The following is an 18,219-nucleotide window of genomic DNA, read 5'->3' as shown; positions in this document are numbered from 1 at the left end:
AACAAGGATTGGAAATCACAGAGGGTACAATGAAAACCAATCCTTTTGTGCCTGGCGATCAAAGCATCAGGCAAAAGTGGCCCACAGTCAGGCACGAATAAAAGGAAACACTGCTCCATCCGGCAAACACTGTCAGCCTATGGGCTCAGATGAGATAAATACTGGGGCTAGATTATGCAGGAGTGATAGCATAGTTAAGGTTGAATGAAGCTTTCTGTTTCAGAGCCAGTTTTTCAAAGCACTGTAAAATGCACATAGAATCATAGAATATCAGGGTTGGAAGGGATCTCAGGAGGTCATCTAGTCCAACCCCCTGCTCAAAGCAGGACCAACACCAACTAAATCATCCCAGCCAGGGCTTCGTCAAGTCTGACCTTAAAAACCTCTAAGGAAGGAGATTCCACCACCTCCCTAGGTAACCCATTCCAGTGCTTCACCACCCTCCTACTGAAAAAGTTTTTCCTAATATCCAACCTGAACCTCCCACACTGCAACTTGAGACCATTGCTCCTTGTTCTGTCATCTGCCACCATTGAGAACAGCCTAGGTATTGAAAATTGCTGTTCTCCTGAGAGCCAGGAATAGAGTTGGTGAGCAAATTTGGGGTCATTTGGTACAGTGGATCAGCAGATATAGCCTCCTCCCCCTCCCCTCACTGAAAAAATGACCAGCCTCTAAGATGATCTGGTTCTGATTTATGCCCAGAGCTGGAATGAGAGGTACATATATGCAGGAGCCACATAAATTGACATCAGTAGACATCCCCTGATCTCATCTCGTGAAGGACACCAAAAGCCAGCTGCTAATTGTAATATTTCCAAAGTTATTAGACTGGCTGCATAAAGTGCTATGCAGGCCGCTGCAACCCAGATCCAGTAGAGGAGCATGTCAGTTTCAAGACCATTGGTTACAGTGCTCTAAAATTGACAGGCGCATTCAGATCATCTTGAAATTTGGTGTGCCGTTGGAGAGCCTGGGGTAGAGTTTGTGGCGTAAATTTGGGGTGATTTGATCAGGCAGGCTCCCAAGACACATTCTCCTCCCAAGTGACCTGTCTCAAAGTACTCCCGAATGTACATGCTTAGGCAGATTATCTTGAAAAGAGCTTTAGGGTGCAAAGTCGGGACCATGCAGTCAAGGGTCTCCTGAGATAAAGGCCCTCCACACACACCCAAATGACCTGCCTTTAATTAACAAAGTGCTCTAAAACATACATGCACAGCCCAATTTGCCTGAAAACTGAGGGATCATGGGTCAAGCCCATGACTTCTGCCTTTGTCACTCTAAAAAGCTGCCGTCGTAGGTTTCACCCTGATGAAATGCATCAGTATTCTTAGGAATCGATGTTTGTTGCACACCAAGCAAACACTGGCAGCTTCCCCCAGCAGCGTGAGCTGGATGCTTTGGTGGAGGCAGGGGTGGGAGGGGGAACCTTCTGATAAAGGCGAATACAAATATGAGACCCACAGTTCCTGTTTAGCTGCTGATATCCAAACCAACAGAGCGAAGTAAGAGCATTTCACAATGCAGCCGGGAGACTGCTTGATTTTTTACATGTTTGTGTAAATACGTGACCCCACGCACATTGACTAGTTATGGAGTCACTTGAAAGGAGAAACAGATCAGGCTCAATCCTCCTTCTGGGCCAACAAGTGCCCGGTGTGTTAGAAGGGGACACTACTCCCCTACCCCTAGGACTGCTGTGCACTGAGCCGGTCTCCTGGCATACAGACCTGCCAAATGGATGATACAGTAGCAGGTGATCAGTCAGACATAAAGGAGCCCTGGCCATGCCCCCTGCATCAGCAGCAGGGAGGGAGGTGGCATAGGCGTCCACTGGTGCTGTGCCCTTGTACGCTGAGGCCTAATGTTCGTTTTAGGTGCACGCTCTGCCGGAGGTACGGCACCAAACAGTGCAGAATCCGGGCTGTGCCTTTTTTTTGCAACTCTAAGGAGAATGCAGGGTCCACCCTTGCCTTGCCAGGCATGCTGTGCTAACCCAGAGCAGGATTAATGCTTCGTTGAAAGCATGGTTCTATCAATTTTTATGTCAGAAGTTGCTGTGGTGCCCTCTCCCCTGGGCCAGGAAGTGAGAAGAGTTGCTCAAAACACCAGAACTGCTCAATTCCCAACTGCAGGAAAATCTGAGATTTCAAAATTTCATTTAGCCCCAAAGAGGGACCAAAAGTCCAAATCGCCTCATTTTTCACAAAATGAACTATTCCAAACTCTTGCCTTTATCATATTGACCATATTATATATTAGTAGAACCATTCCAACTTTTATATTACATTGTCAATTATAGTATCATAACATTCAACTCAAAATGAAAGGTTTGGGTAATTTCCCATAAAAATGCTGACAAAATCGATACATTCCCCCAAAAATGTTTCCATTTAATGGGCTCGGCATTTTCCAATGGAAAACATTTCCTTTGGAAAATTTGCTAGAAGGAACTTTTGGAACAAAATGTATAACTAGATATGGAATGGAATGGGTTCCCTGGGGAGGTGGTGGACTCTCCATCCTTAGAGGTTTTTAAGGCCCAGCTTGACAAAACCCTGGCTGGGATGATTTAGTTGGGGATTGGTCCTGCTTTGAGCAGGGGGATGGACTAGATGACCTCCTGAGGTCCCTTCCAAACCCTGATATTCTAGATGACCTCCTGAGGTCCCTTCCAAACCCTGATATTCTAGATGACCTCCTGAGGTCCCTTCCCACCCTGAGATTCAATGATTCTATTATATTGGTCTGAATTATGGGTATACAGCTATGAAAATGGTCCATAGACCTCACATTATTGACCAGGGCAGTCTGTACCCCCTCCCCGCTCCAATCTATTGGAGCCTATGAATAAGCTTCATTAGTGAAAACTAATAAACTTAGCTCTTGTGAGTGCGGCAGGCCCAGGAATCATGGCAAGCTGGGTAGTAACACTGAGTAGGTGATGTAGAACCATGTATTAACATCAGCGCTGCAGGAACCTCTTCGCAGCCTTGTCATTTTTTCCATCATTAATGTGTCCCATACTTTAACAACATTGGTGCACGCAGCTGGGGCGTTGGCCCAGCGAACTGCAGCCGTTTCAATGAAATGTAAAATGAACTGGCTGTGCTGTGAGTGTCAGCGACACTCCCTGCAGATCCCCTCCATTCAGGGACTAGCTTTCTCACTGCCATTTGAGTCATTTGATCGCTCAGTGGCTACTCTGTCGTGCTCCGATCCTGCCGGGGGCTGAGCGCCCGGAGCTCCCGTTGAAGTCAATAAGAGTTAAGGGTGTTCAGCACCTTCCAGGAGACCCTGAGCTGGATTAGTTCCAACACCTTTTAGGGTGTTCGTAGGGTATTAGGACCAGGAAGTGAAACAGAACAATTCTGAGGGATGAGACTCTTGGCAGCCCAGAGGGAGGAAGAGCCACCTAGGCCTATACTAAATGCCTGTCCGAATAATTCCCATGGTCTGAAAGTGCAAAGATCGTGCATGGACTGTACAAGCATGTCCTTAGCTAGGTGTGGCCCTGGCATGTCTCGGTCATTAAACATTCAATTATGGACCCTTGCGTCTCCTGTGCATGACTCACTTTTGCTCATGTGAGTTTTTTTTTTAAACGCATGTATAAATTGCTATTTTAACATATTAGTAATTGTTTTATTCCCAAGGCCTCCTGTGTGGCCTTCAGCAATTGTAGCCAGGCCTTGTTACATGAATTTAGAAGGACAGTACATTAAGTGCCTCAGTAAGGAGGAACAAAGCTCTCCGCCCATCCCCCAGAGATTAAGCTTCTTGCTTAAGAGCAAATAACCCAGGATTTTTGCCCAGGATGTAGCAATGGTGTGAAAGGCAGGAAACTGGCACCATACAACCAGATTGCTCCAGGCAGATGGGACCTGCTAGCCATGATAAGCAGTCGACCTATGAGAAGTTTCAAACCAAGAGCATCAGACTTGGCCAGCTGGTGTGTAAAAGTTGTTCCAGTCACACGTGTTCTGTGGGTCTTTGTCTCTAGAGAGTATTTCAGTACAATGCTAGGGCGTCCCCTGTACGAGACAGGCAACTGCTTCACCTAACAGCTGTGGAAAATGGGAAAAGGCCACCTCATTCTGGGCACATGTGGCTAAAGAAAGGAATCCAAGAACTACGTATGGCTTCCCTGAATGTGGGAACAATGACTGTGAAATCAAGAGAAGTGGCCAAGATGTTGAAAAGGACACTGCACATTGCCTGTAAACAAAAAGACAAAATTGATGGGATTGAAATCCATGAACATCAGGGAGGGTTACAAGATAATGTATCAGGGCTCAGAAGCAAGGCGGAATGGATCAGGAATAATCACAGCAGAAATATTACAGGAAAAGATAGTGGTCATGTAAAGGAAGAGTGATCAGCTGATAAAAGTTAGAGCACTGCGCAGAGAACAAATATACATGCTGGAGATTGGTTGTATGACTGAAAAGAAGAAATTCTGAGAAGATAGCACTGGACCAAGTGCTAAGTGAAGAACCAAAGGTGAGTACTTGATGATTGGAGCTGACCCCAATGGACACGTTGAGAACACAGTGATGGCTACAACAATTGTCATGGAGGATGAGACTTTGGAACCAGAAGTGAAGCTGAAGGATACTTTAGGGTTCGCCAGAACCCATGGCCTGAGAATTTAATTACATACTGATCCCAGACTGACTACTTCCTGCCAAGAGGAAGAGATCTAAAAAACATGAGAAACTGTAACGTGATCTCAGGAGAGCAGATAGCAGAGCAACATAGATTGCTTGTCATGGACTTCCAGATGAAAAGGCTACGGGGCAAAAGACAAGTTGTGGAACAAAGGATAAAGTGGTGGAGGCTCACTGATAAGTCTGAAATTTAAGGATGAGGCTCTAAGGAGGTTGGACAATGACCAAACCGATCATGATAATACCAGCGAAGACTGGGGGAAAATAGCCAAACAACATTACAGAAAGTGAACAACTTTGTCTGTGGGCAACCAACAGGAGGGGAATGTCATGGCTAGGAGATGTGGCGATGGTCCAGCAATATGCAGGAAGCAGTAAAGAAGAAGAAGGCAAGGTTTCAGTGATGGCAGAAAGTAAGAACGGTGGAAAATTATGAGGAATACACACTGGTAAAGAAAATGGCGAGAACCGTGAACGTGGAAGCTAAGGGTCAGGCATGTAAAGCCCCATACACAAGTCTATTAATGAAGGAAGGGGAAAAAGGAATCTATACATTAGCCAAGATTAGGCAAATAAGCACAGAGGACTTGGAAGTTGTGAAGTATCAACTGTGAAAACGGAAGAGTGCTGAGGGAAGATGGGGAAATCACTACGAGGTGGCCACGGTTCCATGAGAAACTGTTCAATGGGGAGGATGTGAAGAAACCGTTGAGGGAAGTACGTGCAAGCAACAACCTTACAAGACCTATCCCCGTGGTGGAGAATTAGCTAAGTCTAACCCTGCAGCTGGGAGCATGCTTCCTAGCACAGTTACACAGACACATACTAGCTCTGCTTGAACTTTCATGCTAAAAATAACAGCCTACCCAGGGAAGCACTGGCGGCAGCTCGGGCTAGTCACCCAAGTACGTACCCACCTGGACCCCCTGGGTCTGTACTTGGGTGGCTAGCCCGAGCCACTGCCCATGCTCCCCCAGCCATAGTATTACTTTAGCATGCTAGCTTGAGCAGGGCAAACACGTGACCGTCTACCCATGCTGTGAAGCCCGATTCCAGCTTCAGACAATCGCCTCAGACAATGCTAGAGATGATGACAGGTAAGAAAGGAGTGGGACCCAATGTGGGACCAGTCCAGGCATGTAAAGCATTAGGCCATGAGGGAGTGGCGATGATAACAAACTTTTTCAATTTAATTCTCCACATTGAAAAAAAGTCCTGATGTGTGAAGGAAGAGCACATCAAGTATCGGATAGGGAGATGTGAAAGAATGTCGTAATTACCGACCCATCAGCTAGGGTTGCCAACTTTCTAATTGCACAAAACTGAACACCCTTGCCCCACCCCATGCCCTGCCCCTGCCCCTGCTCCAAGGCCCCGCCCTTCTCCGAGGTCCCACCCCTGCTCACTCTTTCCCCCTCCCTCTGTCGCTCGCTCTCCACCACCCTCACTCACTCGCTCATTTTCTCCGGGCTGGGGCAGGGGGTTGTGGGGGCATGAGGGGGGCGGGGAAGGGCTCCAGCTGGAGGTGCAGGCTCTAGGGTGGGGAAGGGGATGAGGGGTTTGGAGTGTAGGAGGGGGCTCCAGGCTGGGGCAGAGGGTTGGGTTGGGCAGGGGGTTGGGTAGCAGGAGGGGGCTCGGGCTCCAGGAGGGAGTTTGGGAGCAGGAGTGGGCTCAGGTGAGGGGGTTGGAGTGTGGGAGGAGGTGAGAGGTGCAGGCTTTGGGCGGCGCTCACCTCAGGCGGCTCCCCTTAAGTGGCGACATGTCCCTTGGCTCTTAAGTAGAGGCGCAGCCAGGCGACTCTGCGTGGTGCGTGCTGCCTCCACCTGCAGGCGCCGCCGTTCCTCCGCCTAGGAGCTGAAGGACATGCCGCTTCCAGAGAGCCACATGGAGCTGGGTAGGGAGCCTGCCAGCCCCGTGCCAACCACACTTTTAACGGCCCAGTCAGCAGTGCTGACCAGAGCTACCAAGGTCCCTTTTCGACCGGGCGTTCTGGTCGAAAACCGGACACCTGGCAACTCTACCACCAACTTAATGAGTCACACGATGAAATGACTGGAAAGAATTATGGAGGAAAACTTCAGGAGGAGTTGGAGTATCAAGCGGTTGACCACCAGTTCAGGTTTATGCCAGGAAGGTCAACGATGAATGCAATGTTTGCAGCCTGAACATTGCAGGAGATACACAGGGAAAGATGCAAGAAACTGCACTTATTGTCCATGGATTTAGAGAAGGACTATGACAGAATTCCTAGAGAATTGTTATGGTGGTGCCTGCGGCCACAATATCTTATGGAGACATATGTTCAGACTATCATGGACATGTATGAGGGTAGCACAACAGTAGAGAGCACAGAAGAAACTGCACCGACAGCGAGTCATTCACTGGGAGGGTGGGTATACATCAAGGCTCAGCCTTAAGCCCATTCCTTTTTGTGACTGTAGTGGACACCTTGACTCAGGAGATTAGGGGAGAGGCTCCGTGGAGCATGTTTTCACCAATGACATTAGATGGTGCCATGAAGATAAATCCGAACTGGAAAGGGACCGAGAACTACGGAGGGCTGCATTACAAGAAAATAGCTGATGAATTGGCCAACAAAAGACTGAATATATGCAACGCTCCATTGAGAAGCCAGTAAAACAGGGTGGTATTCAGTTCATGTCTGTGCAACAACTTCCATAGCTCATTCAGTGTTGAGCGATGAATGTGGATGATAGGAGCCGTGCGACGAGTTCTTGGTGAAATGGAGGGGGTTGATGGGACCTCTATGCTCTAAGGACATGCCAAGTAAACTAAAGAGCAAAGTGATAAATCCATGATTAGCCAGCCATGATGTATGGGTTGGAACGCTGGCCAGTGAGGAAGAGAGAACAACCACTGCACACTGCCGAAATGAGAATGCTCAGGTAGACGCTGGGTAAGATGAGGGCTGATAGGCTACGCAATGAAATGGTATGAGCCATGACGCAGGTAGCCCCCATCATGGAAAAGCTGAGGGAGTATCACCTGATATGGTTGGTCATGTGAGATGACAAGATATGGAATAGGATGGCCAGAGAGTACCAGAGCTAATAATCATGGGACAAAGACCACAAGGAAGACTTAGAAAATGGTGGTTTGAGATGCTGAAGGAGGACATGAAAAAGGTTGGTGTCAGCTTAGAACACTCACTGGACAAGAACGCTTGGAGACCAAGAACAAGAGCCACCAACCCTGATGGATGGGACATGACGAAGGCGAGGAAACAGCAGCATATAACAGTTTGCATTCAGCCACTTCATTGCTGTAAGACAGCCTGCAAGAAAGGCTGAGGGACAGGTTTTCAAATGATAACTAGCTCCTTCTATCAGTAGATCTTAAAGCACATGACAAAGGAGGTCAATATGGGGAAACTGAGGCACAGAAAGGCAAAGTGACTTGTCCAAGGTCAACTACCAGGTCAGAGCCAGAAATAGAAACCAGGTCTCTTGAGTTCCTAGTCTGGTACACTATCCACTAAACCACACTGCCTCCCAATGAGCGCTACTTCCATTTAGCCTCCTAAATGTAGTGACCAGGTTTTATTTAGCAGCCATCAGCTTCGAGAGCAGGATGAAATCAGTGGGGTTGTTTTGCCCAGTTGTGATTGGTCTCTCTTAGTTCACAGCTTTGGCAGGAGAAAGGACAACGAAGATGGCAGCAAAAATTAGCAAGGCCATAAAATATAAGCCTCATTTCCTAAAACCAACAGACTATCAGAACTCAGGGGAGAGAAACATTCCGTCTTTCTGTCTGATGCACAGTTATCATCAATGAAAGGTCACCATTCGCCAACAGTCACCATGCTATGGTATTTGACATTGAAATTGTCAACTCTTTATACATATGCTCTTCAGGGCACGGACCATCAAGAATAGAGCTGAGCAAATATTGATTTTTCACATTGATGGACAAACCAAAAAGTAAAATAAAAATCAGTTCATTTCTAACCAAAAATGAAACTTTCTTGGGTTTTCTTACCAAAACAAACAAACAAAAAAATGAACAAAAATTGTTTTCAGGTTGAATGAAATGTTTCATTTGACCTAAAACAATTTTTTGTTGTTGTTTCATTACTTTTTGGGTGCTTTTTACCCTTTTTTAAAAAAAATTAAACAAATTGAATGAAATTTAGAAATGAAACACCATGTCAAAATGAAAAGTCAAAACATGTTGTTTCCAAAATGTCAAAATGAACCATTTTAATTCTGTCCATTTCTTTTTTTCTATTTTTTTATTCAGCCGAAACTATTCGTCAAATTCAACTAGAATTCCCAAATAGTTTCATTGGGGCAACTTTACTATTTGACCAAAAATAATTGCCCATTCTAGTCACACCTGTATGTCTGTAAAACATGTAACACAGTGGGTTTCCGATCTCAGCTGAGGCTTCCAGATGCTAGCATAATACAAATGATAATAAAGATGTGGGATACCGCTGTTCCCCCATACGAAGAGCAGGAAATAACTTTAGATCCCATTGTGTGGTAACTGTTGACCAAGCTGATTTTGTCAGTTCATAATTAGACTGGCTGCTGTCTCAGGGACCCAACCCAGAGCCCCTTTCTCCTGGCTGTAGAAATTCCTGTTCCTAGTGAATGACTGGACTGGGTAGCTCACTTCTGTCTGGGTGGCACTTTGCATCTGTGACAGTCACATGTAAAACACAGACTGGCTTTTTATTCCCACTTGTAATGGATTCTGCACGCATCCGCCATCATCTCTGACTGTGCTCCCATGGAGGTCAATAGGAGTTTTGCCACCAGTTTCAAAGGGAACACAACGGTGCTTCTTTGTGTACTTGGGTTGTTTTGACTAAAGGATGTTTATGGGAACATGCGCCTTTTCCAGACATATTGCCTAGCTCGCCTTCTTAGCAGCTCAAGCTAAACAAACAGCAGAAGATCATCTGTCTAGACAGTTGGGCAACACAGCCTCTTCTATCCCGGTTGCTGACATGCTCGGAGCTGTAATGTGGCTACCGTAGAAAAGCAATGCAGCTCATTGCCAGGCCGCCTTTCATTCGTAACATTATTCATAAATTATGAGGTGTGAGAGCCCTGGTTATGGCAGAAAACAAGATCTATACGGAGTGAGAAATAGCTAATACAGAGTGTCACTCTTCGTTAGCTCTGCCCTCTGCTCTACAGAGTAGCACCCCAACGCTCTGCTTTCAGGCTCCTGGGATCAGCCCATCAAGCCATGGAATGACCAGCTGAGCGCCCCTGCCCAAAGACTTGTAGGCCTCTTAGCAGAGTCCAAATAAACACATTAGGGGATGTTACAAAACTAAGGCAACCTGCCCTGCTAGAACAGAGCTGGGCACTGTTAGACTATTCCCACTCACTGAGGAATAGCTCATTTATTCCAGCGCTTTCCCCGCTGACGTGTGCCCACGTTCCCAATGAGGAGAGGAACTCCCAGTTTACATTTCCTGCCTTGGTTGGAGTGGCCTTGGCCCAGGACCATCCTGCAGTATGGAGCATCTGTCAAATGCAAAGCAGTCAAGGCCTTATGTACAGCAACGTTCCCAAACAGGAAAGGGCTGGGCCAGAGAAACTGAAGGCTTCCATTGTCAGGGGATCAGGACACAGTGTGCCAGGGCCTGAGAGCAGAAGAAGACTCGATGGGTTTACAAGACTGTAAAGTACAAGGAGGAAATATTTTCCACCCCACTCTGGGTGTTTTCTTGCCAGATTCCAGAACAGCAGCAATATTTTAATGCTTGGGCAAACAGATGAAAAGCAGCCTGTTTTTTCCAAGGCTTCCTGAAACCAAGAAGGCCACAGAATCTGTCAGAGGTGCTGAAGGCAGCACATTATTTATCATTATTATTATTATGAAATAATACTCTTGGCCAAATGTACAAAGTATTTAAGGACTGGAAGATGCAGACAGGTACCTAGTGGGATGGTCAAAAGTTCCTAAGCAGGTTAGGTGCCCATTGGGTTGGGCCGCTAAGCTGCTTAGGCCCTTTAGTGAATCCCACTAGGTGGGTATCTGCATCTCTAGGCGATTATATACCTTTGTAAATCTGGTCCTATGTTCCCTTGGCCATGGCCTCTGCAAACAGCAACAGTTGCTTCTTGCATTGGGCAGCCACCCCCATCAACAACCTCCCGCACCCCACTGCCCCCACATGGACAATCCCACCTCCATAGATCTAGCCCTAGGGGTTTGGCTGAAGAGTCTCCCTGAGTCCTACAGGGCAGGAAACATGGGCTGTGGTGAGATGCTCCCAAACAAGGGTGCCGAGAACACCCACAAGGGCTCCAAGCCAGGGTGTGCTAGCCACAGCAGCTCCTCAGCTGGTGCTGTGCGTTGTGGTGGTGCAATGGGAGAGCACTCACCCTTGTTTTGGTGTTTCCATAGCTAAGGATTTGCAGCAATCAACTGGATTATTTGGGGCCAGATGCCATTGATATGTGAGTGGCAATGGAGAAAAGCAGGTCTTGGATTAGCCCACAGGCACCTGATTCTTACAGCAGGAAAAGGCCTAGTCCTCAGGGTGCAAGCGTAAAGACTACAACTGCATTCTCCCCCTCCTCTCCCCTGCCCCACCCCCCCGCCCTTCTCAGCTGCTGCTCCAGCCAGCACATGAGCCTCCTCCGGGACAGCCCACGAGTTGTGATCGGGGTGCAGTTGCAAGGGAGCACACAGCAGGCCAGACTCTGAGTTTATTTACACCTGTGTGCAACCGAGACCGAACCAACCAGCTTCATATTTACAATGGCCCCGCTGAGATCAGAATCCACTGGCTCAGGGAGCTGGGCCACTTGAAAACCCACAAAGGTTCCCGTTGGCAAAATTCAGCAGGACCAACTCCAAATGGTCAAAAATGGGGAGCCAGGCCCCAAAACATTGTGAGATTTTAAATAAATAAATAAACAAACTTTGGGATCTTTGTCTTTGCCTTCCAGTTTGAGGCTTTAGGTTACTATCATATTACTGTAGCACATAGGCATGGGTCAAGACCCCACCATACTTAGATTATCAGCTCTTTGGGCAGGGACCACCTTTTGTGACCTCCTGCTCCAGGACTAGGGCACCTCGGTGCTCCAGGCATACAATTATAACACTTGCACTAGATGCTGTACAAAGGCAGAACAAAAAGACGGACCCTGCCCCATCGAGTTGACACTCTTGGGTCATGTGTTCAGGCTTTTCTCCGCTACCAAGAGGGCTAGGAACATCCACTTTTTTTTTAAGGCAAGCTGAGATGCCCATGTAATCACATGACTCTGGGACCTGGGGCTTTAATTAAAACATCAAATATTGTGAGACTCATTTTTAAAATGGTGAGGGGCTGGCTTCCCCGCCAACTCAACAGCCTTCTCCAGGGACATGCACCCTCTGCCCTCTCCACAGCAGTAAACACAAAGGGCAAGCAAGACCGCAACATCCCCTTTAATCCTGCAGGTTGGTCTCACAAACACAGGCAGTGGGAGCGGGTTCGAAGAGCCACAAGAATGATTAAAGGGTTGGAGAGCCTGCCTTATAATGAGAGACTCAAGGAGTTCAATCTATTTAGCTTAACAAAGAGAAGGTTCAGGGGTGATTTGATCGCAGTCTGTAAGTACCTACGTGGTGAGCAAATATTTAATAACAGGCTCTTCAGTCTGACAGACAAAGGTCTAACAATGTCCAATGGCTGGAAGCTGAAGCTAGACAAATTCAGAATGGAAATAAGGTGTACATTTTTAAGAGTGATGATAACTTACCAAGGATTGTGGTGTGGTTCTCCAACATGGGCAACTGCTAAATCAAGACTGGATGTTTTTCTAGAAGATCTGCTTTAGTTCAAACAGGAATTAACTCAGGGCAGGTCTCTGGCCTGTTCTAAGCAGGGGGTTGGACTGGATGATCACAGTGGTCCCTTCTTGCCTTGTAAAATTTGAAAAGCTCCCGGCACTGGCCTGGCACTGACCTTGTGTCCCGGCAGTGTTCTGTTCCGAGCTCATTTTCCCTTTTTCCTTTTCCTGCCTAGATGACCTGGACATGGATGACTTCCAGTTGGAGTTTGAGGAGTCAAAGCTGCACCCCACCATCCAGTGCACACCCAGCCCCGGTGAGCAGCGAGCTGAGGGGAGACCCCGCCTCTAAATAAGACTCGAGGCCCTTCTAATGCAGCCAACTCCCACGTCTTTCCCCCTACATCTCACCACTCGTTACATACACACATAGACCAGAATCCAGGCTGGGTCCTGGGGGCAGAGGTGGGATTCCTCTTTCCCATGCTGAAGTCATGGAGCTAGTGCCCTCTCAGGTGGAGAGGGAGGACTCACGGTAACCCCATCCTTCTACAGAGCTCTTCCACCTCCAGCCTTTTCCTGTACCAGGTCCCATGCCTAGGAAGGCTGTATGTCCTAGCAGAAGAGGGGATTGGATTGGCCCCATCACACACTAGTATAGGAAGCTGCAGAACAAACCACCTACCCTGGTACCACACAGAGCAGCCGTGCTTCACATGTTCACCCAAGGCTCCCGCACATGTGGATTGCTTTGCAGAAGCTAGTCTTGACTTTCCAGGGGGAAATTCCTTCGCAGCCCCAAATATGGTGATCAGTTAAATCCTGAGCATGTGTGCAAGACCCACCAGGCAGACACCTGGGAAAGAATTCTCTGTAGTAACTCAGTGTCCCATCTAGTGTCCCATCTCTGGCCGGTGGAGATATTTGCTGCTAGCAGTTGCAGATCAGCTCCATGCCATTGTAGGCAGTTTCATCGTACCATCTCCTCCAGAAACTTACCAAGTCAGAGTAAAGGGGTGACGTTCACACCACACATCCCGGGGCCATGCACACAGATGCCAACACAGCCCTCCTCGCTTCTACACTCTCTGTCCTGCTCAGGAATGTTCGCTCCTACTTATATGCATTGTGCTCTTACCCACTGGGCAGTACCAACACCCCCTTAGGCAACTGGGGGGGAGGGGACATTGGGGAAGAGCTCAGGGGTAACACTGGAAGCACAGGGCCCTTGGAAAGTCTCCTGGATAAGAGGTGCCCTCAGTGGGTCTTGGGCATTTGTTCCGACCCACTTCTGCTTGGTAGCACTGAATGGGAGTGGTACTGGCTGGGTCAAGCCCTGGCCAGGATCAGGCCGACATGCCGTATCAGCGACGCTACAGCAGGGTCGATGACTTTGGGCCTCGTTTCCTTGCAGGTCCCTTCAAGCCTTGCACTCAGTTGTTTGAGAGCTGGATCATCCGCCTGGGGGTCTGGGCCATTGCGCTGGTCTCAGTGCTCTGCAACGGGCTGGTCAGCCTGGCCGTCTTCGCCTCGCCCAGCTACCTCTCGCCAGTCAAGTTCGTCATCGGCTCCATAGCCGGGGCCAATATGCTGACGGGCGTCTACTGCAGCATGCTGGCTGTGGTCGACGCCCTGACCTACGGGCAGTTTGCCAAGTACGGGGCCAGGTGGGAGACGGGCGCGGGCTGCAGGGCGACAGGCTTCCTGTCTGTCTTTGCCTCGGAGGCTGCCATCCTCCTGCTGACTCTGGCCACTGTGCAGTGCAGCGTTTCGGTCTCCTGCTTCCGGCTATATGGGAAGTCGCCTTCCTTCAACACAGTTAAAGCCGCCACGCTGGGCTGCCTGACACTGTCCTGTGCGGCCGCAGCGCTGCCGCTCTTCTCCGTTGGGGAGTACGGCGCGTCCCCTCTCTGCCTCCCATCCCCCATCCCCGACGGGAAATCCTCCACCCTGGGCTTCATGGTGGCCCTGGTGATGGTGAACACCCTCTGCTTCCTGATCATCACGGGCACCTACATCCGGCTCTACTGCAACTTGCTGAAAGGGGAGTTCGACACCCTCTGGGACTGTGCCATGATCAAGCACGTGGCCTGGCTGATCTTCACCAACTGTCTCCTCTACTGCCCGGTAGCCTTCCTCACCTTCTCCTCCATGCTCAACCTCTTCCTCATCACCCCGGAGGTCATCAAGTCAGTCCTGCTGGTGGTGCTGCCCTTACCTGCTTGCTTGAACCCCCTGCTTTATCTGCTCTTCAACCCCCACTTCCGAGACGACCTGCGCCTGCTGCGACACAGGGGCCAGACCAAGGGCAGCTGCCCCCAGTCATACGCCTCAGATGACATGGAGAAGAGCTCGTACGACTCCACCCAGGCGCTGGTGACCTTCTCTGACGCCGATCATATATTTGAGGCGTCCGACACCTTGGGTGTGCACCCCGTCCTGGATGCCTACAGCTTCCCCTCGGTGACGCTCGTCCCCTGCCAGCAGAGGATGGGTGCCAGAGGGCAAGAGAATGGCTACTCTGCCCACCACCCCTGCCTGACCGATGACGAGCTGCTGATTTCCTCAGAAAGCAGGGATCCAGCCAGCAGCAGCCTCCGAGTCAGCTTCTTCCCTTCCCCACCCGCACCGTCCTTCACATCTCACTTATAAACCCTCCGAGTAGCCACGCAGGCAGCCCCTCATCAAATGAGTCAAGCAAGAGCCGCCCACCTGGCCTTGAGGGGACGAGACGCAGGCTGATCTGTGTCAGGCATTGACACGCCCCCACCGCATCATAACCCTGGGCAACAGGCAGCACAGCCTGAGCCGTCATCCCAAGGGCTCAGGGCTTTCATGGCAGGACACAAGTGCACGACTGTACAAAGAAACACTGTGTCCCCTCCACCCCTGCCTAAGAGGGGACCCCCCGAGCCCAGAGAGGGAGCTAGAGAGACCCCCTTCCCGGGGCTTCCCTAGACAGGCCCCTAGCATACCAAGTCAGAGCAGGAGGGTCCTGCAGCTAAGGAGCCAAAATGCTTCTAGCCCAGGGAGACGCCCCTCCCCAAGGGAGTGACCCCACAGCCTCTGTGGTGGAGCGGAAGCTCTTGCCAAGCCTGCTGCCCTCTGACCCTACCAGCTGTGCCACTACCCCACACTCAGTCCTGCTGGTCGTGTGTCCTGGAAGAGGACAGGCGAGCGCATGGAGCAGGTGGGAGTGACGTGGCAGCAGGCAGCATCCACAGCGGCAGCAATAACCCATTGCAACCCCATGGCAGGTGGGAGCATCCTCATGCTTAGCACCTCTCGGGACATGTTACAGACACCCTCCGGTGAGCGCCGCCACGCCCTGGGAGGGGAGTCAGATCTGTGCCTTCCCCATTACGCAGCTGGGGGAACCAAGGGAGGGGATTAAGGGCAATGTTTTCAAAAGTGGCTGTTAATTTGGGGCCTCGCATTTGCCCTTCTCCAGGGCCTACTAGAGGAGACAACCACCCTTCCACAGTGCCAGCCTTCCAGCGGCACTCACACAGTCCTTTGACCCCTTCCCACTGGGCCTAATAACGAATAGGGCCGTCTGCTCCCCCACCAGCCGGGATCAGTGGGCGAGTAGCTGACCCATCACAGGCACGGCTGAGCCCCACTCCCTTTAAAGGGCAGTGACAGCTTTGTGATTGCTTGCTTTCGTGTCCAGATCCTCAAAGGCATGTAGGCAGCTAACTCTCATTGGTCTCAATGGGCAGTAGGCCCCCTAAATACCGTTGAGGCTCTGGGCCTCTGTGCTTATATATGGATAAACCCTTCCAGAGCTATTTTTCTCGGTTCCTTCTTATTACCCCAAATATGCATCCTCTACCACGCTCAGGGCTGCCTGCCATTTGTTCTCCTCAATCAGTGTTAACATTATCAGCCACCATGCTCTGGGATATTGCCTTACTGGAGGTGTTAGTCTGCGGCAAACACAGTCTGCTTTTAAAGGGCACCAGATTAATATCATTCTGATCACTTATTCTTAACATTAATTCTATCCTATATCAAACACAAACCATGGACACATCCATCTCCCACATGCCTGTACTAAGAGAAACTCTGAATTGGATGTAATGCCTTTAATACACCATGTATATGTTACTGTATGTATATATGATGCCATATATAATATCCAGCATGCGTGCGTGTGTATATTATGTGTATATTTATATATAACCAGTTTCCCTCCCCTGCAGACCATTCCTTTAAATTCCTACACCCTCTTTGTGTATATGAACTGTAAAGCATCCTGTATGAAAGACGCTATAGAAAAATAAATTGTAATTTTAAAATAAGTTATAATTGCTGCAGCTTTCCCCTAGAATGGGGTTAAAAACCCATGACTGGTTGGTTATGTCTCATTAACATTAGTATCGCGGTCAATAAGCTTTTGGGGATACAGAAGAGAAGGTAAAACAAACACCATCTGAGACAGAACCCTTTGGACTTGGCTAACTCCATTCTGTGTCTGTGATATGTATAAAGAAGAACAGGAGTACTTGTGGCACCTTAGAGACTAACAAATTTATTAGAGCATAAGCTTTCGTGGACTACAGCCCACTTCATCGGATGCATATAGAATGGAACATATATTGAGGAGATATATATACACACATACAGAGAGCATAATCAGGTGGGAGTTGTCTTACCAACTCTGAGAGGCCAATTAATTAAGAGAAAAAAAACTTTTGAAGTGATAATCAAGCTAGCCAAGTACAGACAGTTTGATAAGAAGTGTGAGAATACTTACAAGGGGAGATAGATTCAATGTTTGTAATGGCTCAGCCATTCCCAGTCCTTATTCAAACCGGAGTTGATTGTGTCTAGTTTGCATATCAATTCTAGCTCTGCAGTCTCTCTTTGGAGTCTGTTTTTGAAGTTTTTCTGTTGTAATATAGCCACCCGCAGGTCTGTCACTGAATGACCAGACAGGTTAAAGTGTTCTCCCACTGGTTTTTGAGTATTTTGATTCCTGATGTCAGATTTGTGTCCATTAATTCTTTTGCGTAGAGACTGTCCGGTTTGGCCAATGTACATGGCAGAGGGGCATTGCTGGCACATGATGGCATATATCACATTGCTAGATGTGCAGGTGAACGAGCCCCTGATGGTATGGCTGATGTGATTAGGTCCTATGATGATGTCACTTGAATAGATATGTGGACAGAGTTGGCATCGGGGTTTGTTACAAGGATGTAATGTAGACATGCCCTGAGAGTCAAACTGGGCTCCTTCTGTGCATCTAATGCAGAATGCAGAAACTTTAACACAGACAAGCCCTGAAGGTGAGTGGGGCTAGCAGTAGGAGAAAACATCCCTTTATAGGTAAATTGAATGCATTTGCTCTGGATTCGTTGAGCCTCACACAGAGTTCCCCAAGGCAGTTCAGAGCAGAACCACATTTTAATTGTTCAGTGGGACTTCCTGCATGCGCAAGCACTTGAGTGAGGGGAGGTAATTGACTTTCCACACGTTCATCGTCACTAACTACCTCAGAATGTAGGAAGGGCTGTGCCCTGTTCCCCACATTCAGTCCCTACTGGAGAAGCAAACTCCTGTTGAGCTGTATGGGAAATATTTTGATCAGGGCTGGCTCCAGGCATCAGCTTGCCAAGCAGGTCCTTGGGGCGGCCACTCCGGAGAGGGGCGGCACGTCCAGCTATTCAGCGGTAATTCGGCGGACGGTCCTTCACTCCGGCTCGGAGCAAAAGACCTCCCGCCGAATTGCCTCCGCAGATCGCATTTTTTTTTTTTTTTTTTTGCGCCGC

At 48.9% G+C, this 18,219-nt stretch overlaps 1 protein-coding gene across 1 annotated transcript in view; it reads left to right on the top strand.

Moving 5' to 3' along the window:
- The window catches only part of LGR6 (leucine rich repeat containing G protein-coupled receptor 6), a 216,083-nt gene extending 199,343 nt beyond the window's left edge, over positions 1 to 16,740 (top strand). The window contains exons 17-18 of the mRNA XM_054024751.1: positions 12,679 to 12,759; positions 13,857 to 16,740. Of these exons, the coding sequence (XP_053880726.1) occupies positions 12,679 to 12,759; positions 13,857 to 15,094 (1,319 nt within the window). The 3' untranslated portion in view covers positions 15,095 to 16,740. The remainder of the gene's footprint in view (positions 1 to 12,678; positions 12,760 to 13,856) is intronic.
- Positions 16,741 to 18,219: the final 1,479 nt, after the last annotated feature.

The sequence above is a fragment of the Malaclemys terrapin genome, chromosome 4, assembly GCF_027887155.1.
Source record: "Malaclemys terrapin pileata isolate rMalTer1 chromosome 4, rMalTer1.hap1, whole genome shotgun sequence".
In the NCBI taxonomy this organism is placed as follows: domain Eukaryota; kingdom Metazoa; phylum Chordata; order Testudines; family Emydidae; genus Malaclemys; species Malaclemys terrapin.
The sequence above is the reverse complement of the archived record's forward strand: the minus strand, read 5'-3'. Positions and strand labels throughout refer to the sequence as shown.